Source organism: Oreochromis aureus, linkage group 9 (genome assembly GCF_013358895.1).
Source record: "Oreochromis aureus strain Israel breed Guangdong linkage group 9, ZZ_aureus, whole genome shotgun sequence".
NCBI classification, from domain to species: domain Eukaryota; kingdom Metazoa; phylum Chordata; class Actinopteri; order Cichliformes; family Cichlidae; genus Oreochromis; species Oreochromis aureus.
Genome location: NC_052950.1, coordinates 25,963,091 through 25,981,597, shown reverse-complemented (window position 1 = coordinate 25,981,597; position 18,507 = coordinate 25,963,091). Strand labels below are relative to the sequence as shown.

Genomic DNA, 18,507 nt, shown 5'->3' with positions numbered 1-18,507 from the left:
ATACCAGCAACGCACAAAGCTTTTTTTAGTCTTCACTTCTACGGTATATTCCCTTTCATAAAAAATCAATATGAATAAAATGATGGCTTATTTAGAGTAACTGATATCCCACTGTTTTACATGATGGGATGAAAAGTCCCACTGCCTTTCTATTAAACAGCAGCATGATGCTAGACTGTCTCTTCACAAAGCAAACTGCAGTTTCTAGACTATTTTAATAATTTTTCGCTATCAGCATTTGTGCAATTGGAAACCAAACTCTATATAATGCAAACCACTCCATTTAAGTCTCACCATTAAGAAACCATTAATTTAATGGTTTCATCATTTCAGAAGCCTCATTATACACAAACTCCACTTTGTGGGGGTGAAATATGGGACTTTCTCCGCTCAAGCTCATGGACTCTTTCATCCAGCAGAGGGCAAACTTAAGCCTGATGTGCAGGCGTCAGCACATTGAAATTGTTTGGTACTTCTCTTTTTGCAGACTCATTTGCATTAGATGGCTGTAAAAGTGGGAAAACTGATGGTACAGTCCGCTGGGACAGGCTCTGGCAGGATGAAACATGCTGGATGCAGTAACTCCAGCCGGTTTTGATGGGTACTGAGGCCTCTGGAGCCACACAATGGATGTGTTTGTGATTTTAGATATGGCTCAAGTCTCTGTCTTCCAAGCGACGGCTGCTGTTTAGTGCTGTGGAGCCATTTGTCTCGTCGGGCCTTGTTGACTGCTTGTGAAACGCCACCAGATGGGTTGTCATGACCCAAGCATTTCGCCAAGCAGCCACTCACTCAAAAGGCCAGGGAGGTCTCAGGGATTCATGCAATTACAGTCCCTGCGGTGTCAGTCATCCCCTGGAAAACACACTTGCTGCAACCGAGCGACACCAACACTGCGGTGACTTTGAATTCCACGTAAGCATCACATTGAGTTTGCATTTTTTTCCCTCCCCCAGGCTGACATACTGTAATAAAGCTCCTGTTTCCTCAAGGATTTCCTGTGTGTAGCATCAGCTCAGGCAGGGGAGCACTGCTGCAGCACCTGATGATTAAGTGCACACACCAGTGGGTTGTTACAAACAGCAATGCCACTGCAGCAGAATTAGCAATCTGCAATCCATTTAAGAAAAAAAATACAAAAAACCCCGAAGAACAAAAAATGTCACCTGGTGGTTTTAAAAGTGAGAAAATCTATTCTCTCACTGTATATGTGTGTGTGTGTGTGTGTGTGTGTGTGTGTGTGTGTGTGTGTGTGTGTGTGTGTGTGTGTGTGTGTGTGTGTGTGTTGCATTATTCATTTCACAGAGGCAGAGCTCTAAGAAGCGGATCCAAATCCCATTTCTTTGTGTACACTGTAAACAAGTTTCCATACAAATACAGAGGCACAAGATGCATTTCTTTTTTTTTTTTTTTTTTTTTTTTTTTTACAGACACTGTGAAGACAGACTTGATCAAATTGCCACCAGGTAGCAGCTTTTATATGTTGGAGAATTGCAAGAAGGAGCATCTTCAAAAGCAAAGGTTGTGCCATAAACACGAATGTGCTCAGTTTGCCCGAGGACGTCGCTCCGTTTCCCCCAGAGTCAGCAGAATGAGAAAAAGATTACTGGTGCTAATGAGCGAGAGAGGGTCTTGAGTACAGAAATTCAAAGTGCAAACATGATTGAGATAGGCCTTCTGATGCTAGTTTACTAGGCGGGGGGGGGGGGGGGAAGGAAGGGGAAGAAAATCAATCATGATTTCCATAGACTCCAGTGAGGGAGTCAGAGTGATAACTGTGCATTACAATGGACCCCATGTATAATGAGAGCAGGGATCAATACTTGGCGCATTCATGCTGGTGTTTGCCCTGCTGTTGGCCAAAAAAGCTGCGGTAATTAAGGAGTCTCCCCTCAATCCAAATACCTTTCAGCTTAGGTCCTGAGCGCTGCAAGGATCCCTTTGCTGTGTTTCCTCTGATGCAAGTTCAATATTTGTAGAAACAAATGACTTTTAGTTTAAAAACACCCCAAACAATCCATGCAGTAATAAGACGCACAAATAAGCCTCAGGGGAATTTAAATTATATGCCAAGACAACAGTCCAATATTTCTTAATAGCAGATTTAGTCAAGTGATCAGTTTCCATTTGGGCAGCAGCAGTTAATGCATATTCATTGCACGAGACAATCAGTTTAGTTTCGTTAAACTTTCACAGCCTTGTTATGAATCTGTAATCAGAAGAATTGGGGAGTGGAGGGGGGTGGTTTCTGGGCATTGCTGATGCAGAGATTAGCAAAAGTTGCAAATGGTTTAAAACTCAGGGAGTTAATTGGGATTTAGTGTGCGCGCAGGGCCGCGGGGCTGTCAAGGGCCAAGATAATCGAGCTAGCCTGCTGTGACCGAGGCGAGGGAAAAGAAAGGAGCAGCGTGAAATGTAGAGGCAAAAGTTAAGCTCTGAATTGATATCAGAGCAGTGGGAAACTTACAAGCTGCGAAAAGAAAAAAAAAAAATCCTAGATTTATTAAATATGCGAGTCAAATCTTGAACAAAAATCACACAGTGTAGCTGGAATCATAGAAAAATGTTAACTAAAGAGGAGCTCTTTGACTACGTGATAAATCATGTAATCAAAAAGCTTCTAGCAAGAAAAAATCTTCCACTTATCAAGCACTGCCTACCTCGTGCAATCCAATTAAAAAGCTCTGCTGTAATAATTATCAGTCCATCCAGTTAACATGCATGACAGGGAGGGAGCTTTTGAGTTTTAGGAGCACAGCTGTAGCATAAATGGCAGAGCTGCTCTATTACTTTGCATTCAACTGCATGATGTGAACACTTTATTCCCAACAAAGTGTCCAATCAGTGTATATCCCACCAAGCAAATGCAAGACCCCCTCACAGCTTCATACATTGTAGTACAACACTGCCCTCTAGTGACCAACGCTAAAGGGGGCAAAATAATGTCTTAAGATGACATTTACACATTTACAAACTTAATAACAGAATAATAGAAATAATAAATAACATAAAACTAGATTATTGGTGCTACAACTAACAGTTATTTCCACTAAAATGTTATTTGATTGATATTATTATAATACAATATTCTAATAATACCATATTATATTATTAGATCTGCAACATATCCAACACACTTTGAAGACTCCAAAATTCTGAAATTAAATTCTACACACATCAAAAACAGACTGAGAAAAGGGAAGCATGTGTCCACACTCGAGGGTTGAATGAGCCATCCCTAAACATAATGTCCTACATTTCCCAGAATGCTTTTGGATAAACACATTAAAGGGACTTCCTCTTTTTTGCTGCACCCCTGCAGGAGGATCATGTGGAAACAGAGTACAATCGTAACATCAGTACGGGTAATAATAAAGAAAGACAGCTAGAAGAAGAAGAAGACTTCTCTGCCCCCACGAATTCCCTCAGATGTTCTTGCACATTATGATGGTTTAGAGATTTCTAACAGCACCCCTGAGCTTCCCCCCACCCCCGAGCTGCTGATCTGTGATAAGGAAGATGGGAGGTACTGTTGGTGTTACAGATAACACAATCAAAGTACTATAAAGCCGTTTGTGATATCCCATTGCCTCCATTTAGCTGTGGGAATGACAGAAATCCACCAATGACATCGGTGTAGGAAACATCTTCAGCACAGGCTTATTTTCCCTACTGGTTTCAATGGAATACCAAAGTATCCTAAAATAGTCGCAGCACACCTGCTGTCCATTCATCTCAGGTGTTTATAAACATGTCACATCTTGGCTCGAACTGATAAGCATGACCATGTGACCATGTGCTTTATACCATTGGGACGCCTGCAGAACCATGCAAACCTAATCGGTGTGTCATTAATCTATGAGGAAAAGTCTCATGGGATGGCTGTCAACAAGACTATAAATAGAAACTCCACAGAAAGAGAGAGGCGACTCATCAAAGAGAACTTTTCTGCAGCGTTAAGGATTTGCACAGGACCAAAAAAAACAAAAAACAAACCCAAAAACAAAATGGTTTGAAATCGCAGCACGTCCTGCTGGTGGGCTAAAAGTGGCCACGGGACAGAAAATGAAACGGACACTGGTGTCTAGAGAGCTGTTTAGTCTGATTCTATTTTCTCTCACAAAGTTGACGGGTAAGAGGAGATGAAAGATCCCAGAATTAGAACAAGCAGTGAGTGAAAGGACATCATTAATATTTAATGCACAATAATATCAACGTGCTGGGAAAAAAAACAAAAAAAAAACACAGACAAACCCACTGCAGAAATGAGGGCAAAATGTTTAAACACAAGTCAACAATAAATAAACGACTCATATGACAGGCAGAGAGTCTACTGTGGCAGAGGATCCCAACCTGTTGGATGAACACAGCCACCTTTCATCTACGGCAGTTAATCTAGCCAATTTTGCCATAATAAAAGAGCCACAATAAAAAGTTTATAAAAAGATAAAATTGATATTTATCAGAACTGAGTTCATTTTATTGGTGCGACCCTCCACAACAGCCTCAGTTTCTCATGTAGCCCCTTTGGAAAATGAATTGCCCGCCCCTGATCTACACTATCTGTTATGGCAGCGGTCCCCAACCTTTTTTGCGCCACGGACCGGTTTATGCCCGACAATATTTTCACGGACCGGCAATGAGGTGTCGCGGATGAATACAACAAAATAAAACTAGTGCCGGTACCGAAAAAAAGAAGATTTATTCATAACACACGTGAAAAGACCCAGGAAAACCGAGTTAACGATAAAAACGATAACAAAATAACGTTGAAAACCGATAAAAACCCTGAAAACCATACATTTCACACCTGAGCCTCAACTCTCGCGGCCCGGTACCAAACGACTCACGGACCGGTACCGGTCCGAGGCCCGGGGGTTGGGGACCGCTGTGTTATGGTTCACATGTTCAGTTTAAATGATCTGGATGCTATCTAACACTGTTAACATAAAATAGTTCAGTTAAGTTCAATTTTATTTATATAGCACCAAATCATGAAAACAGTCACCTCAATGTGCTTTATAAAGACCCTACAGTAACACAGAGAAAACCCAATACTCAAAAGACCCCATGAGCAAGGAGTTGGTGACAGTAGGAAGAAAAAACTCCCTTTTAACAGGAAGAAACTTTCAGCAGAACCAGGTTTAAGGAGGGGCAATCATGTGCTGTGACCAGTTGGCAGTGATGGGAGGAAGACAGGACATAGCAGTGTCTTTTTATACAGCTTAACAGACATGTTTAGAAGTTAGCATTTATGCTCCAGACACAAAGTACATGAATCCTGGTCATTTCGACTTCTTCTTCCAGCTGCTCCCTTTAGGGGTCGCCACAGCGAATCATCTCCCTCCATCTCACACTGTCCCTAGCATCCTTTTCCGTCACATCAACCCTCTACATGTCCTCCTTCGCTGCATCCATGAATCTCCTCTATGATTTTCCTATTTTCCTCCTGTTGGCAGCTCCATATTCGACATCCTTTGCTCAATATATCCACTATCCGTCCTCTGCACATGTCCAAACCATCTCAGCCTTGCTAACTTCAACTCTGCCACCTACAACTCAGCCTCCTGTCTTTATGTCAGTGCAACTGTCTCCAAACCATAACTGGTTTCACTACCATTATGTAAACCTTCATTTTCACTCTTGCTGCTGACCGTCTGTCTCAAATCACCCTTGACACTCGTCTCCACCCACTCCACCCTGACTTCACTCTCTTTTTCACTTCTGTTGCACACTGCCAATTGATTTGGATGGTTGACTCCAGATATTTAAACCAGTAAGCCATTTGAGTTCATCATTTTATCCATATATTTGGTACATCTGCCTACTGTGTTGTATATAATATAATCCTGTTTTCAGAAAAGTTCAAAATAAAGTCAAAATAAAACTAAATCCTATTGTCTGCAAATCATCCTCATCATAAATTATGTTGCAAATGAAACCTATATAATGCTGACACTGAAGAATTAAGGATTTTTTAAACAAATAAGCTCATTTTAAATTTGAAGCCAGGAGCATGCTTCAAAACAGCTGGGACAGGACCATGTTTACCTTGTGTTGCATCACCTGCTCTGTAAGCGTCTCTGGAGAAGGAAACTATTCTCCCATTTTTGTTTAATAGAGGATTTTACCTTTTCAACCCTGATTCTTTTACTGATGTAATATGGGCTAAATGTGGTTTGGCATTGTCTTGCTGAAATAAGCAAGACCTTTCCAAAGAAACTCCTCATCTAGTGTTGCTTTGGTGTTGATGCTGCTCTAAAACTAGTGTACATCTTCTGCATTAATGGAACTTTTGCATATGATCAAGTTCCCCATACAGTGGTATCTGTAACGTTACAGATACCATCCGGGATGCTTTAATTAGTCAAAATAAAGGGAGGTTTTCTACTTTCCTCTTAGTTAAATAAACTTTGAACCAGAGGCAGGAGCTGGATTTCTGAATCATGTCTGTATGCTTTTTTTCTTCATCTTTGGTGGTTAAATTTTAACTTTGGTTTAGGAATCAAAGACTAACTGTTACTGACAATGTTCCTAAGTACATGCAGATATTTTAACCACCATGTCTGTTATGAACAGAGTGGGTTCAGAGATTATAGCTGAGGGCTATAAATGGTTATTTTTTTCCTTTACTTAAACTGCTCTTTAGAAAACACATTTTCAGTCATTCACAGTAATCTAAGATATCCAAGCCATCCATCTGCATCATGTACACGTTACTGCATAAGACTGCAAAAACAGTATTTTTTTTTACAGTCTTTCCAGCTGTTCTTTACTTTTAACCAGAACTATTATTTAAAAAATCATAATAGGTGAGCCCCAGTGCAAAATTTAGGAGTCACCTGAAAAGAACTTCCATTAACAATCACTCATCATACATTAAAAAAAAAAAATTAAGCTCCTTAATGCCTCATTTTTTTCCATGTGTGACAGTATTTTTCCATCATTTGGCCTTTGCTTCTATATTAAAAATGTATGGAATTTGCAGGCTCGCGGCATGCGTTCGACTCAAGTGTTTCATTCCGAAGTCCCTTGATTCCCAGTGTGAGTGGGCCTGCACCTTCACGCTGAGAAGAAAAACAAACCAGCCTCTCTCAATTAAACTGAGAGTGATAACAAACACAAAGCATCCGTGTGTATTAATATGTGTCCACACCCATCGAAACTCATTTACAAGATCTTTCTCAACACCTCTGTGAGTGGACAGGGACCTCTCTAATCAGTATGCATCAATCCATCAACCCAAATATTTGTATCTAATAAGCAATATTTGTAAACACTTAGAAGTCTGCATGTGTTACTGCTGCTGGTGATGAATAAGGTTTCATCCTTCAATGCGCGTGCACACACACACACACACACACACACACACACACACACACACACACACACACACACCAGAGCCTGGAAAGCCCTCTATTCCTGCTCCTCCTCGCTCCTTTCCATCTCTTTCCTCCCACATCAGCAGAAGCAGCCTTATTATGTGGGTCACAAGCTTGGTAAAACAGCTGTGGTACAGTATGTCATCATCTTGGATATGAGACAGCAGGTGCCTGTCAAGTTATTGCAGAAGAGATCTGAAGAGGAAATCCCATCAGTGTGGAAAAAACTGCAAGTGAGCATCATCGTCATCATCTGCTTCTTTTTTTTCTTTAGCATTTTTGCAGTGTACACAAACCAGCCTCGCTTTTCTTCTTACCAAAAGCTTTAACATAAGCTGCTCACCAACACCCTTCCCTTCACTGAAACTGATTTTTTTTTCTCTCCACAAGAAATTCTATCTGCGCTCATCTTTCAACATCTCCAAAGCGCACAGACGCGCAATAACCCAGCATGATGAAAACTGCGTCTACAGCTTTTTGTAAGCTTGCAAACAAACATCCAGTATCACTGGCATGCTCCTTCCAGCGCTGCGCCATAAATGGACGCTGGAAGGAGACTCTTAAATCTTAACTTCTTCATACGTAAGTCTTTCTTACCTTTCCTCCCTTGGAGCATCTGCGATACGCATTTGTGGCTCCCGCTGTTTGGTTCATGGCGAAAACCTCTGCAAAAGTAAAGAACAAGCTGAAAGTTAGAGTCAATTTCAAGCAGGCGGACACGGAAATCTGAGTGGTTTTTTGGTTTTTTTTTAAATACCTGGTGCGCTGGATTGCCCTGGCTGTCGGTCCTCGTTGAAAAAGAACCGCGCTTGGTGTTCTGACTTACACTAAATTTTCGAAATATTTCCCCCGATGTAGTCCAGAGAATTTAATGAGCTCTCCTGCTTGCTGTTCCAGGACAAAGTGATGCTGATTATCACGCAGTCGAGTGTAAATCCGCTGGGAAGTTTCACACCAAATCAACCAATAAAACTGGCTGCTTTAAATCCACTTACATTTTTTTTTTTTTTTTGTAATATAAGTTGGTCTCTATATTCGAGCTCTCAGGATGATTTTGAATCAGACCTGCACAAACTGACGGAAACGCGCCTCTGTGTGTGTGCGTGTATGTGTTCGCCCAGCAATTGCGCAAGCGCATCTCCACTGACAGCTTGACTACATGGGGTTGAAGAAGGAGCCTGTCAACACTGCTCGCCCACTCTAGAGCAGCAGGCAGTAGGGACTGCAGGGTACACTGTAATTATGTATCACGAGGAACCGTATGTAATACCGCACTATGATAATGTGTTTGCTAAAACCAACAAAAACTCCTGATACTGCGCGTCCGTCCGTATACGAGCTTTCCCTGTATTTGATCTCCTTTCTGAAAAACAACAACAACAAAAAAACATTCTTGGAAGTTGATTTGTGTAATTCTCTTTGAAGCAGGCAAAAGTCAACTCTGAGTGACCTCTGTCAAATTTAAATAACATGACTGACACCAACGACCAAAAGTGAGAAATTGTCTGTGACTATTTCAATCATTATCTCTGCTTGAGGAAGTGGATTTGTTTAGTTTCAATTATAGCATAATAAATTAATGTTAAGAGGGCAAGCTTACACTGAAGTGTGGCAATTAGCTGGACAGGTTGGTGCTGAGCTGTGACAAAGTTGCTGTCACTCACTTTCACAAGGCTTTGCAGGATGGAAAGGAATTAACAGAAATGCATGGCTTGTTGGCTTCACTGACTGAAATGCACTTAATACTGACGGGTGTCCCACTAAAAGAAAAGTCAGCTTAAAAAAAAAACTGAAGTTATCCTTAAAATATATGTTGATGCATTTTTAGAAAAAGCACAGTGGTTGCTGATTTTCTGATTGTTGTTTATAAGTAAGTGACATCAATAATGTGATATCAGGAGGTGTAATTCTCGTGAAATTGCTTCAGAATTCCTCTTTCTCTAACTGACATCCAACCTGTGGGATGTATGCACCAACAACTTGCAGCACCAAACCTTTCATTTCCAGCTTCAAACTCATGATCATATCTACACTGATTTTTTTCACCTCCTAAGGTAGAACATTTTGATTCCACCTCAGCAGCTTCTGGTCTGGCTTCCTTCATTCTCTCCATCATATCAACCATTTCTCTCCCTTTATCAGTTTTATGGGACTACCACCAAACTCATGCCTTCACTCCTCTCTCACTGCCTCTGAATGCACCTTCCCCCTTTCCACATCTTTTGTGTTCAGCCAACAATAGTACAGTTTTCCACCAGCACTGTGTTGGCCAACAGCACTGGATATGGTCATTGTTTGGCAGGGCCCCCAACCAGTCCAGCATGGAAATCCCTTTCTTAATGATCAGAAATTTTGATTTGGCAGATATTTTACCCCGGATGCTCTTCCTGACCCTCCTCATTTATCCAGGCTTGGGACTGGCACAAGAAGTACACTGCAGTACCCCCCCTCACCACCTGTGGCCGGTTTATCTTAATCTGAAATATGAATTGTTAATAAATGATCAAACATCTTGTTTCATGCACCTCAGCGAAAATGACACATAAATGATGACGGAAATGCTGTGAAGAAGCAATGCTTGCATCAGTATAGCAAACCCGAGGCTCCCTTCAACAGAACAATGACATTCTGGGTTTCTAAATACAGTTTGATGATGCACCACCAATCCAGACAGTTTAGTCAGATGAGTGGTTTTCTTTCACCAGTTGCATGAAGATATAAAATCTTATTGTTGGATTGTTGTAGCATACATTACATCATTCAAATGTGGAAATTGATCTTTTGGAATTTAATGATAAAGACACTTAAGTGAGGCAAGGGTGGATTAGTAACTTATATCCCTAAGGCCTTTAGGGATACCCATTTACTCTAAAGTGGATTTCACTAGTCCCTTACAGCGAATGAAGACTGGTTCAGACAAGGCAGAACAGGCTGGCCATGGTTAACAAATTGTTATTTGCAAATACTCAGGTTGTTGATGTGTGGATGGTGTGGCACAAAGAGAAATGAGCTGACAGCTAGAAGGCTGGGGAGGCACACAGATAAGCAGGAATGCAGGTGAGGGGTTTCAGGAGTGAGTGTGGCGTGGTGAGCTGACTGCTTGGTGACAGAGAACAGGTGGCAGGTGAAGCAGGAGAGTGTGGCATGTAAGTATAGCAAGTTAGAGATAGGAGTTTGGAAAGAGTGGAGGCACTGAGCAGAGCATGGCAGGCAGCAGACAAGGAGCAGATCTAAGTTTACCACACACCAAAAACACAAGCAGCAAGCTAACTTATATGCACACAGCTTGTGACCGTGACACAAAAGAACACCTTGGGCATACTACTGTGATGATTATTGTGCACAAGGTGCCTTTTTTTTTTCCAGCGTTGGACCCTTACAGTAACAGTCAATCAACTAGACTGACTGGCATGATTTCCCCTTCCTCTAACTTCCTGCCAAGGGTGTCTGATCTCAGATTTCAAACTAAAACCAACATGGTGACTTATTAGCAAATATTTTCTGTATTATGGAAACAGTCCAGGTAAAGTAAAGTCTTGACTTTGGAAAACCAGCAGGGCTACACCACAGGATATAAGTTTGTAAACTAGCTTTTATCGGTTCATCGTATCGGCTATGTAGCTTGGGGCCAGACATAGTTTAAAAGTTACAAGTAAAACCTTAAACCTAAGAAAGCCAGTACTGGTGTGATATGGTGCTGTCTACTAAAACCAGTCAGAAGCTCAGGTTCTGAAGCAGCTGGAGGTGAGAGAGTCACTTTTAGCTTATACCAGATAGGAAGGAGTTGAAGTAGTCAAGCCTTGAAAAATGTAAATGTTTTTTTGTTTGTTTTTCAGATCTTACCATCATTGGAAAGTCTCATGTGTATCATCTGTCAAGCAGTGAAAAACATGTTGGATAATTTGGTTAGGTAGAAGCATGTGAGGAGCAGCTATGACTTGGGAGGTATAATTGGTTGTTTTTGAACTGGAAGGTTGATGGTTTGATATCCTTGGGAACAATACTGATCCTCACTTGTCATCTAATGCCCTCAATTAACATAGAAAAGCACTTTGTAATGGACTGTCCATTTACCATATAAATAGAGAACAAATTAATTCGAACCTTGTGGTTTACCACAGCTAAAGTGAGATCCAGAGAATTTTCTGAAAGCTAAGAATAAATCATTCAAGTGAGCATCATTGATGCAATCCATGAAACTCATGTCTAAAAGAGGTGAAACTGCTCTTGCAACCCTGTCAACTGCTAAAAGGAGGTCACCAGTTACCTCAAGGAGGGCACTTCCTGTGTTGTGTGAAGCTCTAAAACTGAAATTTGACTAACATTTCTGAAAGATGTCCTCATGAAAGGCTAAAGGTTGGGAAAAAAAATCTACAACTTTAGATAAAAAGTTCAGAAATTGGTCTAAAACTTTTGAAAAATATGGATCGGTGTAAGGTTTCTTTAAGGGACCATAGGGTGTTAAAAGAAAGTAGCTGTTAACCATATACTGGGCCAAGCTTTTTATACTTTAGAATAAAATCAAGGCTACATGCAGTTGATTTATTTATATGCCACATAACACTGATGAGCTGAGTCTTTCATGCATGCATGTGGTTTTATTTTCATTATCCCACATGCTGTCTAAGATTATAGCTGAGCTGAAATAATATGACACCAGGTTATTGGATGGGTTTCAAGTACACTTCAGTAAGATACTTATATGTGGCTGCAGGCTTCTCAGACTTATATTCTTCTGAGTACAGCACACTTCTCTCCCTTGTTTAAATCAGCCTGTTGACAGAATCTATCAGCAGACCATCAGTCAGTACTGAAGTCTGGCTGTCGGTATGTCGACACTGCTAATGCACTCTAACAAGTAAGAACACACTTAGGTTAACCCCATGCTTGAGCTGTGCTTTCACTTCCAAGGTAATCTCTGACCTTTAGCTCATCTTTGAGGGAGATCTCAGCTTTACATCCCTTTGTTTCAGCTCCAACCTCTCCTACAGGGGCTCAGACTGAGAGATGCAAACTGCAACATTTACTAAATGGAGTGTGAATTAATAGAGTTTTGTCGTGGCTCAACTTCAAGCTGCACTTTTTTGTGTTTAACTGTGTGCTTGTGCTCCATTTGGCACAAGTGTTGACTTAGAATAGTTTGCCTGCCTGGTATTCCCGTTCGCTGCAGTGAGTGGGATCTTTATTGATTGGAGAGCTCATGATATTTTCCTATATGTGGATTTCAGAGCAAAATTAGCAGTTGCTGATTGAAGTCAGTGCATTTAATTAAAGGCCAGTCTGTTCACGGACACTTCCATGCCTTGCAGTGTAGTTCTATCACAGACGCTTTGAAGACACTTTGAAATCAAATGGACTCATTAAACACACTGATTGTGCATGACTTGATGTATGTAAGAAAGGCCAGTGACTCTAGACTGTCAAAAAATGTTCTATATTCAAAAGGTTAGTCATAATCATGAATAATAGTAGTGCTTGCAAAGAAATGAGGACTTAAAATATTCAATCTTCAGGCGCTCAGGAACAATGCAAAGAATAAAAAGCATTCACAAGCTGGTCCAGAGGTTGAATTTAATAACCAGTTTGGGGCAGTAGACATTTTCATCAGTTCAAAAATATCTTCTGGCAGTTTGGGGTAATCTTCAGCAGAGCTGTATGGTTAACGTTCAATCAGCATTCAGTGAATGTTTGAAGAAGTTAGAAGTTTGGCTTCTAAAGTGCTTTTAGACTGGACCTGAAGAGACTGTTGATGTTTAAACGTGGGGAACAGAAATCTCAATTCTATCAAAATTGTAGGACTGCGTCATGAAAGTGCAAGTAGCACAGAAAATAAGAAAGAAAAAGAAGAGGGCATCTTTTCTGATGCATAATTTCAGTCTGAGCTGTCACACAAAAAGTTGCATTTTGAAGTTTACAACTTTTTTGAAGTCTGTCTTCAAGCCACTCTCAAAGGTCTTAATCTGGAAATTTTCCAACAGTCTTGAACAAATTCCTTTATACATATAAACTGATCAGGCATAACATTATGTCCACCTGCCTAATGTTGTGTTGGTTGCTGCCAAAACAGCCCTTAAACATCAAGGCCACTAGAGCTCTGATGGTGTAGCGTAGTATCTCGCACCAAGATGTTAGCAACAGCTTTCTTTAAGTCCTGTAAGTTGCCAGGTGGATTGGACTTGTTTGTCCAGCTCATCCCATGGATGCTCAGTTGGACTGGCTTTGTGGCACGGCCTGCTGAAACAGGCGACATACATCAGGGAATACAGTTTCCATGAAAGGGTGTACTTGGTCAGCAACAATGTTTAGCTAGGTGGTACATGTTGAAATGACATCCACATGGATGGCAGGACCAGCAGAACATTGCCCAAAAGCATCACACTGACTCTGCTGGTTTGCCTTCTTCCCATAATGCATCCTGGTGCCAGGTGTGCCCAATGTACACGAAATGTGAGAGAAAACATGTTCAGAGCAGCATCACAGGCACTTTCTACTACTGCTCTGTGGTTCAGCTCTGATGCTCATGTGTGCATTGTTGGTGCTTTCAGTGGTGGACAGGATCAGCATGGGCACCCTGACTTGTCTGTAGCTATGCAGCACCATATGTAACAAATCGCATTGCACTGTGTATTTTGAAACCTTTCTATCAGAACCAGCTTTAACTTTTTCAGCAGTTTTAGGTACAGTAGCTCATCTGTTGAATCAGACCACATAGGCCAGCTTTCAGTCCCCACAGGTATCAATAAGTCTTCACAGCCCATGCCCATTGCCTTGGTTTCTGAAAAAATTCTAACATTGTCCCCAGTAAAGCAACTGCCATAAGTTCACCTTTTCTGTGTCTCACAAAGACCACCAAAAGTCTTAAAGCCTTAAAGTCCACTTTTCCAAATTGTTCACTGACCAAGACACCTTTGTCTCCTTCTGTCTACCTCAGTTTTACTGTCTTTATAGAAAATCCACCACGTTAGGATTGGTTCTTAAATCCGAACAAATGTAGTGGGTACTGCAGGAGTGTATTATACATTATAACAGGGGTAGTAGTGGAGTTCAAGTACCTCGGGATCTTATTTATGAGTTAGGGCAGGAGGGAGTGTGAGACTGACTCACAGGTTCTGCAGACACTGTACTGATTTGTTGTGTGGAAGAGAGAGCTGAGCATGAAAGGGATGCTGTAGATTTACCACACAATATCCAGTCCTACCTTTACCTACAGCCATGAACTCTGGGTACAGACCAAAAGAATAAAAAGTTACAGATACAAGCAAAGAGAGTCTGGGCTTAACTTTGAAGATAGGGTGAGGTGCTCGGTCATTCAGGAGGGCTTCAGAGTAGAGCCAGTTTTTTTTTTGTCTAGACAGAGAAGTTATAGTCTAAAGCTACACTAAATGTATTTTTAAAAATATCACAAAGCTCCCTTGATCCACTGGAGAGACTGATGTATTCACCTTGATGTATTCTGTGCAGAAAACAATTCGAATCCAACAAACAACATATTGCAGCACAGGGAAGCTCTTGAGTAGTAAATATTACCTTTCAGGAAAGTCTTAAATGTCAAGAGTTAGAATTCATTGCCAGGCTTAAATACATAAATCTTATTTTTCTCCTGAGCCCCTTCTTCAGTATAGTACAGATTACCCTGATTTGCTAACCTTTTGTTATGCAGGTGCTCAAAAGATTTATGTCTGTGCTTCTCATTCTTACTGTATTTGGTGAATGTTAATATGCAGCGCTGCTTTCTGTGTGGCTGTAACAAGATAATGGACTTATGCATAATAATGTTTGGGTGGGGATAATCTCATTTTAGAGGCTGTTTCTCTTTTTTTCCCCTGATAGCATCCCAATATTATTAAAGACACTTATTTAGGTTTAGGTCTCCAAACTGTGCAATAGCTGCTTTGCAGATCCTTCACAGAGAAATGTTACATATATTTGATTTGAATGTGATAGAGTGCAGTAGGAAAATTTAAGCATAATTTCTTCTTTTTTTTAATTTTCAATTTATTCATTTCTTTTTGTCTTTATTTTGGGGCTTAGGTAAGGCATCATTTAAGTCTCAACTTCAAAGTTTTACATTCCTGAGGAAGTTTTACAATCGCTATCTTCTTTCCACAAATTTAACAAAATATCTGAGTGAATGTGGGTTCCTTTTTAAATGTTACACAATTTTTTTCCCACCACCCACCCCCTAATTTCAATAGTAGCACATTGAAGCAGCTATAAAAAAAAAAAGCAAAAAGCAAAAAAACTTGCTTCACTCACTCTGCATTCTAAAATCTAAGCTGACAGAACCATAAAGTCAAGGTGTGCTTAATATTTAGCCAGAAGCAATGATAGAGTGACTGTGGGTTCCTGTAGACACACAGAGACACATGAGAACACACGAAATAATTAAATATATCTAAAATAGCAATGTTGTTGCTGCACAATGTGTTAAATCTGAACCTAACACAGACAGTGACTTAGAAATTCAAAACACCTCAGTTGGCCCAAATTTCTTCTTTTTTTGGCTAAGTGTGCATCACTGTCTCCCAAAACAGGAGATTTTGTTCTTTGCAGAGAGTCTTCTGAGTGTAAGCAGATGGTAGGTGACCCATTCAACCTGGAAACCGAGGCACGAGGGCGTAAGATGTAATTACCTCATTCAAGATCAAAACAAATCAGTTCCAATCCACCCTGTCTTTGCTTTCAGCTCCATCAGATATCTGAATTAGAATGAAAACTTGAGATCAGACAAGATTTTCCCTCAGTGTTAAGAGGTTGTTTTTGTTTTTCTTTTAGCTTTTTTTACCCTAAGGACATAAATGAACAACTGGTGATGTTTAGCACAGAATGGTGTTCAGCATGATCTTCTTTTTCTTGGTTCTATAGGCCGGGGTAATAATTCCTGGTCCAAGGGACTACCAGGCTAACAGTGCTTGTTTGTGCCAGTTTTAATAGTATGAGTTCTACACTTTCTGTATACACGACATCATCTACATGTCCTTATTAAAACAGCATCTCTTCACTCATCAGCCTGTCAGTCTTCTGTCTGGATTGCGTCTATCTGATCACACCAGATCCAAGTTGGGTGATATTATACTCTTGTATTTCTGCTGATAGTTCAATGAGGAGAGATCATTTGAACAGAATTGAATTAAGCTACATGGTGATTACACTCAATGAAAGATGGAGGCTTAAATGGGTCTCTGAGTGGCCACGGTGAGGCGGTGATGGGGAGGAGGCAGAAAGACAGAAGAGCACTGAGATTTAAAGTCCACTGAATGAAGGCTGATTGGCTCAGAGGAGGTGGGCAAGGAAACGATTGGACCAGAGCAATAATGTCAACACTGATCTGAGAATGTGCAAGAGTGGAAGTGATGTCAAGAACAGACGAGCAGCCAAACTTTGTTACATGTTTTGACATTCCATGTATCAAGCATGGCGTTCTTGGTCAGAGAAACTGACACAAATGCCCCAAATTTTCATTGTATTAGTTTTTTAATGTTACCTACATTTTCAGAACTTCTGGATTAATGTAAACAAGAAAAAAAAAAAAAAGGAAAAAAAAAGCAAATTATACAGTGGCTTGCAAAAGTATTCGGCCCCCTTGTACTTTCCCACATTTTGTCACATTACAGCCACAAACATGAATCAATTTTATTGGAATTCCAGGTGAAAGACCAATACAAAGTGGTGCACGCATGAGAAGTGGAACAAAAATCATACATGTTTCCAAACATTTTTTACAAATAAATAACTGAAAAGTGGGGTGTGCGCAATTATTCAGCCCCCTGAGTCAATACTTTGTAGAACCACCTTTTGCTGCAATTACAGCTTCCAGTCTTTTAGGATATGTCTCTACCAGCTTTGCACATCTACAGACTGAAATCCTTGCCCATTCTTCTTTGCAAAACAGCTCCAGCTCAGTCAGATTAGATGGACAGCGTTTGTGAACAGCAGTTTTCAGATCTTGCCACAGATTCTCGATTGGATTTAGATCTGGACATTGACTGGGCCATTCTAACACATGGATATGTTTTGTTTTAAACCATTCCATTGGTGCCCTGGCTTTATGTTTAGGGTCGTTGTGCTGCTGGAAGGTGAACCTCCGCCTCACCTATTGGTTGGCTATTCCATTTTTTTTGGTTTCATGGTTTTATTTACCTTATGCTTTGAGTAAGTTTAGGTTAGAGGATTTCGTCTCTCTGCGTTCCCTGTCCTTTTGTGTGTAGTTTTCTGTGTTGTACATGTCAGTAGATGCCATGTGATGTCAGTTTTGTCTCCATGCTTATTTGCCTTTCTGTTTCCTCTATTCTCCCTCTCTCTCTGTCTGAGTCCCTTGCTCTCTCCCTTGTTCTCTGTATTTAGTCAGTCTGAGTCTCAGTGTGTGTTTCCCGTATTTCCTGTTTTATTCTGACAGTCTCTCATCCTGTGTGCATCATGTTCAATTTTGCTTCCCCCCTGTATATTATGTCCAGCCGTGTTCCCCAGGTGTTTCCTCTCTGCCCTGATTCCCTCTTGTGCATATAATGTCTGCATCTCCTTCTGTCCAGTATTACAATCTCCCACTAGCTGTGTGTCTTTTCTGTTTAGAAATTTCCTGCATCATTCTGCAGTCAGTATTTCCAGGTTTCTGCTTAGTTCATAGTTCATGCTCAGTTCACCTGTTTTTTGCAAGCTTAGCAATAAAACTGTTTCGAGTGCCTGTGAGTCTACATATTGGGTTCGCAACTCTGCCTGCCACATACAGCTCACCATAACACATTTCAGGTGTGACTGAAGATTCTATAATAGCCTGTCAGACAAAGAGAACAACATACTTCATGTTTGGTTCAGTTGTAAGAATAGGGAACTCTACAATGGCAGTTATCTTGACTGGATGTACTTTACCCTGACCAACGTGTTTGCCTTAAATGAGTCTCTTGTGATCATTAAAACACATAAAGACTTCTTTTAATAGCATCTTTACCAAAGTGAGCTTTCGTTTTAGATTGAGAAACCATTAATACATCTTTGGCTACCTTACAGGCATGATTAAGACTCTCTCTAAAAGAACTAACACAGCCCAGCACATTTTAACAGCAGTTTATGCATCTGTTTATAGATCAGAAACTGTTTAAATATTTTAAAATATACTTGCAAATAGTTA

The 18,507-nt window shown here is 40.6% G+C and overlaps 1 protein-coding gene across 2 annotated transcripts in view; it reads right to left on the bottom strand.

The window, feature by feature from the left end:
• LOC116324446 (dipeptidyl aminopeptidase-like protein 6) overlaps window positions 1–8,491 on the bottom strand; it is a 261,572-nt gene extending 253,081 nt beyond the window's left edge. The window contains exons 1-2 of one of the 2 annotated variants that reach the window (XM_039617141.1): window positions 8,140–8,491; window positions 7,980–8,047 (exon numbers count right to left, since the gene is read on the bottom strand). In XM_039617141.1, coding sequence (XP_039473075.1) covers window positions 7,980–8,036 — 57 coding nt within the window. In that variant the 5' untranslated portion in view covers window positions 8,037–8,047; window positions 8,140–8,491. The remainder of the gene's footprint in view (window positions 1–7,979; window positions 8,048–8,139) is intronic. The other variant, XM_031745037.2, reaches the window with a different exon arrangement.
• Between the last annotated feature and the right edge of the window lie 10,016 nt (window positions 8,492–18,507).